Source organism: Gouania willdenowi, unplaced genomic scaffold (genome assembly GCF_900634775.1).
Source record: "Gouania willdenowi unplaced genomic scaffold, fGouWil2.1 scaffold_111_arrow_ctg1, whole genome shotgun sequence".
NCBI classification, from domain to species: Eukaryota; Metazoa; Chordata; class Actinopteri; order Blenniiformes; family Gobiesocidae; genus Gouania; species Gouania willdenowi.
In genome coordinates, this window is record NW_021144859.1 from 106,434 (window position 1) to 118,726 (window position 12,293).

Sequence of the window (12,293 nt, forward strand, 5' to 3'; positions counted from 1 at the left end):
TTGTGGACAAATCGGGCATCACATATTGACCAATTACCTGATTTATGAGGCGGGGCTTCTTCTAATAAGGGTTTTTTCCGCTTTTGGTTTTATTATGAGAGTTGAACATGCGGTATGTGGGAATACTTTCCATTTGTGTCGCAAACAAACTGTGGTTATTTATCTATAAGTCTTTGTGTATGTTGGTTATCGACAGGATTGATTCATATTATGGTTTTATCCATTGCTACTTATTGGGTGTTGTGTACATATTTTCTACTGTTTTTACTTCTCATTTGTTTTATTGTTTTGCCTAGTTTATTTTATTGTAAATCACGACTTTGGTCAGCCTTGGCTGGTTAAACTTGATATGGAAATAAAGCTGTCATTGACATTTTCAATGACAGACTTAATAATAATGTGTGTTTTAAAACCTGATTTATGATGAATGCACAGTGTGCACACATCCTGATAGGACAACTTTGTCTATGATTTAAGGTTTGTTCTTCTCACTTGCTATTTGCCAAAATAAAAGTTTGCTTTTATAACATTTATTCGTCTTTCATAGGTCTGTATCAATCACATAACAAACACATGCTATTAAATACCAGAAACACAAAATCACCATGCAGCCATTTAGGAAACCAAACACAACTTGTTTTGAGGTGTTGTAGTAAAATTGGAGGATTGAACAAACAAGCTTTGTTTTCCTTATTTTGAGGCAGTAACACCAAGTGGATTCTGGCCTGTAAACTGTAAATACCAGTAAAATTAATCAACCATATTATGCTGTCACTGGGTGTAAAGGTATTTGTGGTACATTAGCACTAAGTATGGTTAACCTTTGGCTCATAAGTCTTCTGTTAGGTGTCAAGTGAGTTAAAATTTCTTATTCTTCACAATAAGTCTTCTCTTAAAAGAAATGCCATAAAAAGTACATGAGATATACAGTGACTCACATAGAACCTTCAAATTAAAATCCAGCATTGGTGCCAGTTACTCTCTAATGGGACAAAACCTCCTCCTCTTTTGGACGGACGTTTGCACACCAAGCAGCTGATAACAAAACAGCACATGTGTCTGGGGTTACACCCATTTCCAAAGCACCAGTGGCAGCAGTGACAGTTGGAGGAGGCTCCAATGGCTCCCCAGTACGCACCAAGTCTTCGCTCCCGCCTGGGGCCTCTGCTGTTTGTCCTGCAAACAGGGTTTATTCTCATTTTTGCTTTCTGTGCAGAAGTCGATAGCAATGTGAACGTGAATGGCAGCACCTTCAAGGACTCCTACACAGGTGAGGTAGTTTGGGTTGTTGGAATGAAACTGAAAATCCAAATGTTGTCTTTTAGGTATATTATCTATTACATCAAATATCTAATGTCTTATAACAGTATTATAAAGGCAGTTAGAACTTCTGAGTATTGATAAGGTTTTTCATCAAACTCAGCCAATATCCATCCATCCATCAGTAAAATGCCTGTATCTGACCAATCTCTGCTCCATTCCTCTGCTTACAGACTTCCAGGACGTGAATGTGATGGTGATGTTTGGGTTTGGCTTCATGTGCACCTTTCTAGTCAGGCATGGCTTCAGTGCTGTGGGCTTCAACCTCCTTGTGGCTACCATGACCACTCAATGGGCCATTATACTGAACAATGTGGAGTCCTGGTACTACAGCGGAAAGATCAGACTTAATATGAGGAGGTGGGTCACATCATTTTAATCTGAGTCTGTTTATCTGTTTGTGAGTGCATATTAAACCATTTGGAGCTTATGCACCTTCTATCTGGCACCACTACTTCCTGACTATGGGTATGACTTCCTGTTTGATAAAAAAAAAATAAATGCACTCAAGTCCTTTTTATGAAACTACACATATCTGGATGTGGTACACAAAGAAACCCAACTTCCTTTCCATTCTATCACAATAAAAGCCCTTAATACAGTGGTTCCCAAACTTTTTTATATTACAAATTTCTGGCGACCCCAAATTTTTATTTTTTTTTCTCTAAAATAAATCATTTGATCATGCTTGTTACACTGTTACAAATATAGAGTAGCCATTATTAGTGCACAAAGTGACAATATGTGCCAGTTCAGATATTTTTATACAAAACCTTTTTCAAACGAAATTTATATTTGAGAAAGTAGTATAGAATACAGTTGTTTGACATTGTGGTGTTTTAATTTGAAAAAGAATAATAAATATTTAAGCTCTTTGAATTTTCTGCCTCTTCCTGCACTGTATATCTATTTCTGTGATACTATGTATTTGTCTATATATATACGTGCAAAATAGATATAGATAAATAAATAAACAAGATAAAACAAACTAAAAATTATCATTTTATGCTGCAATTTGTTTTGTTTCTAAACATTTCAGGCAACCCCATATAATTTCCAGGCAACCCCACATAGGGTTATGACCCCAAGGTTGAAAAACACTTGCTTAATAGATCTATACACTATACAATTGTTAAAAACTTTAACTTTGGTTAATGTCAAATACTGGATTCAGGTTTTCACTGTGCAGAATTGATTTGTTTCCAACAGTTTGGTTGTTGCTGAAATATGCACAGTTTCTGCCCTCGTCTCCATCGGAGCCGTGCTGGGAAAGACCAACCCTGTGCAGCTCGTCTTCATCGCCCTGCTGGAGGTGTCAGGCTTTGTTTTGAATGAATGGCTCCTCCTGAATCTCCTCAAAGTGAGCAAATATCTTCTTTCATGTTGTCCACAGATTTGTGAGTAGGGCTGAACGATTTTGGAAACTAATCTAGTTATTGAGGATTTTTTTTCCTCAATATTGCGATTGCGATTTTTATATGCGAAATATTTTTTTCAAGGGCCTCTTGTCATGTATTTTTCAATGAACACAAGCAATACATCAATCTGTTTCATATTAAACAATTTCAGATTCATTTAAACTTTAAATAAATATAGAATATACGTTTTAAAGCACAGATTACAACAATAAAGCAAACAAATTTGTGGCTTTACCTCTTCAACATATCACTTCACGTTTCATGAAACATGTAAACATGTGGACTGCACTTCTTAAACACTCTCTGAACTTAACAGGACAGTACAAGACAGGACAAGAAAAAAAACAAAAAACATAAATAATAAATAAATAAATTAAAAATAATAATAATAATAATAATAATTGCAGCTTTTGCGATTACAAAATCGCGTGATAATATCGCAAATACAGTTAATCGTTCAGCCCTATTTGTAAGTTAAGTTAAGAATGGTTTGTTGACACTCAGGTTTCCTCGCTCTAGGTCCGGCCTGGAAACAGTATGATGCTGCTTCACATATTTGGTGCTTTCTTCGGACTCACGGTGACCTGGATCCTTTACAGGAAAGACTCAGAGCAAAGATTTGAAAAGGAAAAAGTTGACCACAAATCAGGACTATTCTCCATGTTAGGTAAACAACTAGACCTATTAGTTCATGTAGTTTTATTGGGATAATACAAAAAAAATTGTATATTTGATAAGTTAGGCTGAGAATTATCGTACATTTCAAGTAAATTTGTATCCTCAAACCTGATATATCCTACTCAAGTAGAAGTACTGTTACTTGATTTAAATTGTACTCAAGTACAAGTAAGGAATACATAAAATAATCAAGTACAAAAAGTAAAAAGTAGTTAAATTACATAGTACTCAAAGTAAAAGTTACTAGTTACTTTCACCATCTGTTTCATTTAGTTAAATGTACATTTTATTTATTTTTTAAACAAAATAAAAAAAAAAAATTACATTCAAAATAAAATGCTAAGGCTTTGAGTATAGATACATTTATAAACTCTAAAACTGAGAAAATAACCTCATTCAATGCTATTTTGGCACTGTGTGTTACGTTTAATCTGGTTGGTTGACTATGTAGTAATGGTTGGGTGTAGAAATGTAACAAATTACTTCTTTTAAACATACTTAAGTACATGTAAAAGTACTGATTTAGAAAGTATCCATAAAAGCAACTCAATTACAGTAATGTGAGTGCTCGTAATCTGTTACCTGCACCTCTGTCTTCCATAGCTTGGTAAATCCACAGCCCTTTATGTGTTACTGGTTTTTTTCCTCTATGTTTACCAGGGACTGTGTTTCTCTGGGTGTTTTGGCCCAGTTTTAACTCTGCTCTCCTGAGTGGGCGATCTCCTGTGAGGAAGCTGGAGTGTGTGTGCAGCTCCTACCTGGCCCTGGCTGTCAGTGCAGTGACAGCAGCTGCTGTGTCAGTGATCTTCAATCCAAAAGGGAGGTTCAACCTGGTACGATCTGACACATGATATGTAGTAAAAAAAAAAAAAAAAAAACAAGATCCACCATGAGTTAATGTGAAAAGTTTGGACTCATAATGTTAGAAGCCATTACTGATTGTTTTAAACTGTGTGACCAGCTTCACTTGCAGTCATGCATTCTATCTGGTGGTGTGGCTATTGGAGTTTCTATGCCAGTGGTTCTTCAGCCTTGGGAGGCCATGCTTATTGGGTTTGCTGCTGCCATCTTATCAACCATTGGATTCCACTTGCTTCAGGTTGGAACCACCATAAAACATGGAAATTGTGTACTTTTGTTAATTCATCCAAAAAGGGCTTTGAACTCAAGATCATTTCTGTTTTTCCAGATCCACATGCTGCTTGCATTTCAGTGCCACGACACCAGAGCTATTTTAAGCACACATGGACTCCCTGGTCTGCTGGGATGGCTCGCACACTTCATCCTGCTGATCAGACAGTGTGATGATCACACAACGTAAGAACGCAATGAATGCGCATATGACAGGTGTCAGATATAAAGAAAAGGTGATATGTGGAATTGGCTGCTTATCCCACAGGGCCGTCCGGTTTGCTGTGTTTCATATTTGCACCCTGCTGATCACCATCACTACCAGTTTGTCTATGGGAATCCTGACAGGTACCACTGCACTATGCTGGGACAGTTTAAAATGTGTCACATTCAGGGTTTCAGTTACAATTACCCATGCAAAATTACGATAACAGTTACCAGCATTTTTTCCAATTACAATAGTTTTTTTTTTAACATCAAAAAGTCAATTACAAACACATTCTCAATTAAAATTAATGACCCTGAAATAAATAACCTAATAAAAGTTAAACGGCTCCTAAATCAGCTGTAAATTACATTAAAAACTAATATCTATGATCTAACTTATTTCTTATCTATTAGTTGACTTGTTAGGCTTCCTAATCAATGAAAATATAGGTTTTATTATTACGATTACAACGGCAACAGATTTTTCAAATTATAATTTCAATTACGCCATCATTTTAATTAATTATCAATTACACAATTACAATATAATATATATAATATGAACATTTAAACTCAAAGTGTAATTGTTTTTCATTTGCGTACAAAGGGGTTACATAACATACTGTGTATTAATGCTTATGTTACATTTCTAAAGGGTTTCTACTCAAGCTAAAGATCTGGAGGACTCCCCAAAACAAGAAGTGCTTTGATGATCAAGCTTTCTGGGAGGTAAGCAATTCATAGCACCTGCATAAAGCTCAGGTACCAAAGCAGCCCATTGCAGGGATTGTTTAGACCCGTAAAATGCATTTTTTGCACATAAAACCCCATAAAATAAATGTCTTCAAATAATATGAAGCACATCTAGACTTGCTCTTCAGTTAAACTACAGCCTATGACAAACATGGAAAATGGCCGCCCCAGAGGACACATGCCACCATGGGTCCCAAAGCAAATGCACAAAAATACTGAAATTTACTTTAAACACTTACAAATAACCACAAAGTAAATTTTGTTTTGCTATTATTTTTGAAAGCCAACTCTTAAATATTGATTAAAGAATTTTTTTTTCTTCTCTTTTTCAGTTCCCACACCTGGCTGTGCACAAATAACGTATGGAACCCATATGATTCTGGAAGTGCTGATTGTACAATGATGCCGATGTCTGACTTTGTATTGATTTAGTAAAAAAAATAGAACATTTTAAATATCAATAATGCAAAAACAATAAATGTCCACACTTATTTACTGCTTAATATTTTTTTTATTTTGCTAAAATTGTTGGAAACTGTTTGGCTGAATGGAAGCTAAATGGAAAAACATTACCTTAAAACTCAACTTTCAGTTCAATAGTGAAAAACTCGAAGACATCTGGGGTGGAAAAAAAAAGAACAGTACAACAGAAATCTGCATTTCTGTACATACTTTAATAATTTAGGTTATCTTCTTTTAACAGGCAGTTCAAATTGATAGGTTTTATATAAGTAAACCTCCCCAAAGGTTAAACAAACAGTTAAAGTTAGCAAAGCTTATGAAATACACATTTGGATATACACAGTGACCGTTGTAACAACATGGCTATGCAGTATGTGTGCAAACAGGGCCGTTTAAAGATGGGCCGCACTTGAAAACATCCAACCTCCCCTGCGATCTATGAAAACTTGTGCTTCGTTATGATTTAGCTACTTAACAGCAAACTATATAAATTAGAGATGTTATTTTTAAAGCTAAAAAAGTAGACATATATTCATAGAAAGTGAATAATGACTGAAGCACGTTGTCTTTTACAGTAGAAAGAGCCGAGTGTAAACAAGTCTGTCACTGCCAGAGATCCTCTGTGCGTCCAAACTTGAAGACCAAACCCCTGAAATGACAAAAACACACATTTATATTCACAAACTAATCAGAATAGGATAAAGCAACAAGCTAACTGTGGATGGACGTCAGGATTACCCGAAGAAAATGAAAGCATTCTGGAAGAAAATGGCGATACCGGGGTACACAGGCTTTTCTGCAAGGAAGAAAATGTCACATATTTACTCCGTGTTCACTGACGTAATTAAGATCACGTGAGTAATGCTGTTATCTTATTATCATGGCACCAGTTAGTGGGTGGGATGTGCTGGGGTGCGTGTGCCCTCTTCGACACACGTCAATAAGGCAAAAAAATAAATAAAAATGGACCAAAAATGTGTTTTTTAACAAACTATAGGCCTCATCACTGAAGAAATGCATCCACAGTCAATGCATTTGATAAAGTGAAATCAGGCGGCTGGTCATAATATTATGACTAATATTCAACTATTGCATCATGCTGTTCTTGTGCTAGCAGCCGTGCCTCAGTGAAGATGAGCAGGACTTACTGGGCACGACGAACCCTCCAAACAGAATCCACATGGAGGCAATGAGGGAGCCGAAAGCCAGCATGAAGCCAATGAAGAGCCACACTCGAGCGCCTGCAACAGCAGATAAGAAAGTATTCGTTATTGGGCTCTGCCACAGACGCTGTTTGGGTAGCTTTAATGTCACTGCACGTTTACACATAGCTACATCTAAATTATGGCTATAAGAAGTGTATGAAACTTACAAAACCGTAATTATAATATAAATGTTATTTTAAAAAGTTTTTCAATGGCTTTATAATTGATAAAGTGGGGTTAAAAAAAAATTCACTCAATGGCATTCATAAGAAGTGAATTAGTCAACCTCACCTGTCTGTCCGAGGCAGCCCTCGCTGTAGCTGTCTCCTCTCACTTGGCCATTTGAAACTGCATTTATCCTGGATGGACCGAAAAAATAAATAAAAAACACATCAGCAATGACTAAGCAGGATTTGTTCAAGTCTGTATTTGTCCAAAAACACAAAAATACTGTAAAATGCAGCTGCTCACAGCTTTAAAAATGGAAAAAACTGAAAAGTGTGGCATGCAAAAGTACTCAGACACCCACATCTATAATTTGTTGAGTCATTTTTCGCTGCAATCACAGCAGCAAAGCTTTTAGGATCTATGTCTACAAGCCTAGCACTACTTTGTTCAATAGCTCCAGCTCAGTCAGAATCCCGGTGACATACAATTACATTTACAACGGGACAAAACGTGGAAAACTTCAGTGGGTGTGAGTACTTTGGCAAACCGCTGTAAAAAAAAATATCATAATAATCTTTCAAAACTGTCAGAAAATGATTGCATGCCATCTTAGCATTGGGAATGGAAAACTGTCTCACAGTGAGACACAAGCCTATTGATTTATATATAACGCCCCGTTTTGTTACTATTATTGTTCCAACACTAACACAGTGTGAACATGAAAATAAAAATGCAGGTGATCTTACATCAGAAACGCCAGAGTAGCAATGACGCCGCATGTATGATAGGCATGATGAAACTGTCCCTCATCAGGATACTTCACTGCTGCATCGATGATGATCCACCAACCAGTGAAGAACTGAAAACAAAACATAACTTGTTAAACAACTTCACCACTGGAGAGTTCATGGTCGACTCTACGCAAAGAGATGAAGTCAAGCGAATGTTACCAGAACTCCAGCAGCGACTGAGGCGATGGTGTTTCTTCTCTCGCCCCAGTCCACGTTACACTCACAGTCTCCACACCTGATTCCATCCAGAAACCCCGACATGGCTCTGAAATAAAACGCACCACAATAAAAATGTGTTTTGCCACATGTAATTTTTTATTCAAAAAAGCACAAAAAAAGGTTGTTTTTTTTCACATTTAATAACATTGACAAGGACAACTCATTCTCCACAAAGGCAGAGTGAAATTACTTTTACAGTCACCTCAGTGTAGCTTTGGTCTATTTAATACATTGTACATATAAGTGTATAACTATATATACTACTCAGCCATTGCATGTTGACCACGTCTCCTTCTTTGGAGATGCTTCAAAAGCAATAGAATGAGGAGAAAATTATGCCAGTGTCTAAAAAAGAACTAATTATGCAAAAAATTAGTGAACTGCTGAAGAAGAAGTGAAGGTCAACTTAATTAGTTACCTCCAGGAAAATTAATGAATGAAACCATTTACATATTCAAACAATATTTACACATGTGAACAATCTAAAGTCCATTTTGTAATCTACAGACATATTTTTTTTCCATAATTAAGAAGACATGGATGAGCAAATGACTTAAATAATACATTTTAATTAATATCACGTTATTATTAACTATCAAATTAAGTCTCTGCAACACTCAGATTCCTATACGTGGCCATTTTTATACCTCAATCATCAACTGACAAAGAAACGTACATATTGCCTGACATCTACAATAATTCAACATGTGGAAACTAAGAGAAAGGATTTCATTGAAGTTATCAGTGGTAATAGTTTTTAGTAAATCCACAACACAATCCCCAAGTCTAATAAATGTTTGTTGTGTGTTTTTTTTAATTGGAAGTGTCCCATAGTGTATATCTATACACCAGCAGTCTATCCGTACAATAGATGAAGTAGCCTGACTCAAGGATTCTTCCTTCCACTGCCGTGTGTTTGAATCCCACTTTCAATTTTTGACATACTGTATATTTTTCATTTTAACATATTTAACACGGCAAATTACGCCTTTATAAATACATATACGAAAAGAAAAAAAAGCCCCAAAACATTTTAGGGTATTTCCTGGGTTAGGGCTAAAATAAAAGGGTTAGCGGGGTAGCTAAAAATAAATATGAGTTTAAATAAAACTGACGGAACTTTAAGTCACGTGGTGCACCTAACACGTGACCTAATCTGGCCAATGAGAGGATAGACTGCCGTTCTATTGACACGTATTTCGTACGGATAGCCACTGCGTCATAATTGTATATACAAAACTTGGAAATTGTCCAATTGTATAATAAAAACAATCTAACATATCTAGTATGCAAAATTTAGTATACAAGCACAACCTATGCATGTCCTATTTTTAAGATAGTTTTACTGTCTTTTTCACTGTATGTGTATGACTTTTACAGTTTATTGACTTAGTTAAAAGGCCGGTTACTAACTTCCTTATGTCCTAGCAATAGTTGGATTATTGTCATATATACACACAGATATTTTAAACTTCTAATCATGGGATGAATCCCAATAACCGTGTTCCTTTGCAGTAGCTTTAGCTTGCATTGCGAATGATGCTGAATCCCCTGCCTTGTAAACACACATTCCCAGGACCAAACAACCAATCCGCTAAAAACAACTGAATATTTATAGTCTATTTACCAAATTATTAGTGTGTGTATGAGGCTAAAGAGGGCATTGAGAATGTTAAAGGAATAAAAGCAGCGTGTCGTCGTCTTCTTTTGTTCATCCCTTTGGTGCTAGCAAACATTTCCTTGTACGTTTTTCTTCTTGCAACGAAGTACTTCAATATGAAACAAGAACTGAACCATTTAACCCCGTAACTAAAAGAAAGGAGCAGAGAGTCGGTAATATGTGTCTATGGTGACATTTTATGTGTAATTCCTACCTTTTGTTAATGTTTTTGATGTGGCTCCGTTTGATAAAAACGAGTTCACTTCCGACACACTTCCGACACACTGTCACACGCATGCGCAGTGTCCCCGAACTCTTGACGCGAGAATCTCACGTTCCATGATGCGTTCAAGTATCTTTATTTAAAATTGTATTTTTTTTAAGCGTATATCATCCTACAACTGACAACCATGGTGGGCCATTCAGTGTTTTAGCATGTTAACATAAGCATTAATTAAATCTTGAATCAAAGAAATAATAAATAGTATTAATCTTTGTTTATCAAGTCTATCTTGAATTTATGCAGTCACCATTTGCTGTGTTTTTGTCTGTACTGACACCTACATATCCAGTGTATAGTTTGTGAAACATTGCAAATTTAATTGGTATTTCATAATCTGTTTTGTGTGTTATTTAAATAATAATAATCAGGACAGTGGGTTAAAAATATGAGATCTTTTCCTTTATTGCCCAACAGATGAAGGATTTTTTTCCAGCCTTGTGAGTGTCACATGAGTGCCTCAGGCATTCGTCTTCAAACAGAGGATCATGAGAAACATTTGGTTCTGTAGCATCAGTATCATTAGCTTTATTGATTTTTTTTTTGGGAAACGACATTCAACGTGTTAGCGTAAAGCATACATTTAGAAAAAACATTGGAAAATTATCTTAGTGGTCCATGAAAATATGTAGCAGTATATATCTGTGTATTAGTCAGTGCAGGCTGTGGAAAGATTTGCTGATTCCTGGACTACAAAGAAGGATTCAACGTGTGTGGTACAGAATGTCATGTTAGCTATCACATTTTAGGCTTTTATTGCAAACAGAGCCATTCTTCTTAGAAGATCCCAAGCAACTGCAGGGCGATGGCTATGGACAGGCCAATGACTCCCAAATATCCAATGTAGCCATAGGCACCATTCATCCTCTTTGCAGGATCTAAAAAAATAATAATAAAAAAACAAGAGCGAGCAAACAGTTAGTGTAACAAATAGATTTTTATGAATAAATATAACCTGTAAACTAAAATACACAATAAACGATCATCGACTTATATTTCATATATTAGAGTTATTGTTAATATGCAAATCAGTAACGTAGAATGTATATATGATAATTATGAACATTGGTTATTTAATATTGGTGCACACGTACACACAATATGCGATAGCCTCTTATTATACCTGAAGACAGTTTTATTAATCCTCCCTGTCCCTAGTCATCTAGCTTTATCAGCTTTTATATTTGCTGAGATGTTGCACACTTTGGCCTTGTGTTCTAAGTCAGCTTCCTGGCTTTATTGAGTTTGCAAGCTTGTGGTTGAGAAATGTATTTAATGGGCATTGTCTGAAAGCAGGAAATGGGCACATCTAATCTTTAATTATTAACAACAACAAAAAAAATCACTCAGATCATAAAATATTCATAAATGTCGTGTAGAGAGACACTGGCAAAAAAAAAAAAATGTAGGCCTAAAAGTTCAGGCACGGTTTATGCAGTTAATGAACAAACGTGAGTAAATGATTGTCTGTGAAACCCCACTCAAGCTAATCTCTGTATTGTGATGTAATGTAGAAGTGCTAAAAACTTACAGATGTCAAAACCCAGAAAAAGAGAACTAACTAAGTTATAATATCTTTATAGTGGAACTATTATCGCAAACTTAAAAGGTTTCAAGTTAATGTTTCAATTGAAAGTTAAGTCAATGAAATTACACTTATCACAATTGTTGATAACAGTGCAGCAATATCTGAATGTTACTACTCCTTTATTTGAAAGGAGGACTAGAGGTTAATAAATAGCCCAATTATCTGTCTACTTTCAAAAGCCTCTATTTGAGCTTAAATGTTTATCTTATTACAAAATCACCATGTCTATTTCAATTTACAGTGTTTTGGATCGGTGTGGTCCTGGCATAAGCTGTTAATAATTTCACGGTAATATAGTGTTGACATAATGTTTTAACTATTATTTGCATTACAGCCAGTGATAATTTGGATAAAGTGTCATATTAAATACAAATGACAATATAAAACTTACTTCCAGTGTAGTAGCCCCAAGC

At 35.7% G+C, this 12,293-nt stretch overlaps 2 protein-coding genes across 2 annotated transcripts; one reads left to right on the top strand and one right to left on the bottom strand.

Moving 5' to 3' along the window:
• The first annotated feature begins 1,085 nt into the window (after positions 1–1,085).
• LOC114458402 (ammonium transporter Rh type B-like) lies at positions 1,086–6,098 on the top strand. The gene is made up of 10 exons (XM_028440768.1): positions 1,086–1,270; positions 1,494–1,680; positions 2,530–2,680; positions 3,258–3,405; positions 4,077–4,249; positions 4,378–4,515; positions 4,606–4,733; positions 4,816–4,895; positions 5,410–5,483; positions 5,840–6,098. The coding sequence occupies exons 1-10, from the start codon at positions 1,120–1,122 to the stop codon at positions 5,864–5,866; spliced, it is 1,257 nt and encodes a 418-aa protein (XP_028296569.1). The 5' UTR covers positions 1,086–1,119; the 3' UTR covers positions 5,867–6,098.
• A 64-nt stretch (positions 6,099–6,162) lies between these two features.
• Positions 6,163–10,297, bottom strand: LOC114458403 (transmembrane protein 50A). Its single transcript, XM_028440769.1, has 7 exons — positions 10,227–10,297; positions 8,293–8,398; positions 8,089–8,201; positions 7,466–7,533; positions 7,118–7,210; positions 6,708–6,765; positions 6,163–6,618 (listed from the first exon to the last, which is right to left on the bottom strand). The coding sequence occupies exons 2-7, from the start codon at positions 8,392–8,394 to the stop codon at positions 6,573–6,575; spliced, it is 480 nt and encodes a 159-aa protein (XP_028296570.1). The 5' UTR covers positions 8,395–8,398; positions 10,227–10,297; the 3' UTR covers positions 6,163–6,572.
• Positions 10,298–12,293: the final 1,996 nt, after the last annotated feature.

What these genes read in the sequence shown, in the direction of transcription:
- LOC114458402 (XM_028440768.1), top strand. Translation starts at nt 1,120, where the DNA reads ATGGCTCCCCAGTACGCACCAAGTCTTCGCTCCCGCCTGGGGCCTCTG. An exon ending in CTTCAAGGACTCCTACACAG is followed by an intron (nt 1,271 to 1,493) that starts GTGAGGTAGTTT and finishes CTCTGCTTACAG; the next exon opens with ACTTCCAGGACGTGAATGTG. An exon ending in CAGTGTGATGATCACACAAC is followed by an intron (nt 4,734 to 4,815) that starts GTAAGAACGCAA and finishes CTTATCCCACAG; the next exon opens with GGCCGTCCGGTTTGCTGTGT.
- LOC114458403 (XM_028440769.1), bottom strand. Translation starts at nt 8,394, where the DNA reads ATGTCGGGGTTTCTGGATGGAATCAGGTGTGGAGACTGTGAGTGTAAC. An exon ending in TGGAGGGTTCGTCGTGCCCA is followed by an intron (nt 6,766 to 7,117) that starts GTAAGTCCTGCT and finishes TCTTCCTTGCAG; the next exon opens with AAAAGCCTGTGTACCCCGGT. An exon ending in AATGCTTTCATTTTCTTCGG is followed by an intron (nt 6,619 to 6,707) that starts GTAATCCTGACG and finishes TTGTCATTTCAG; the next exon opens with GGGTTTGGTCTTCAAGTTTG.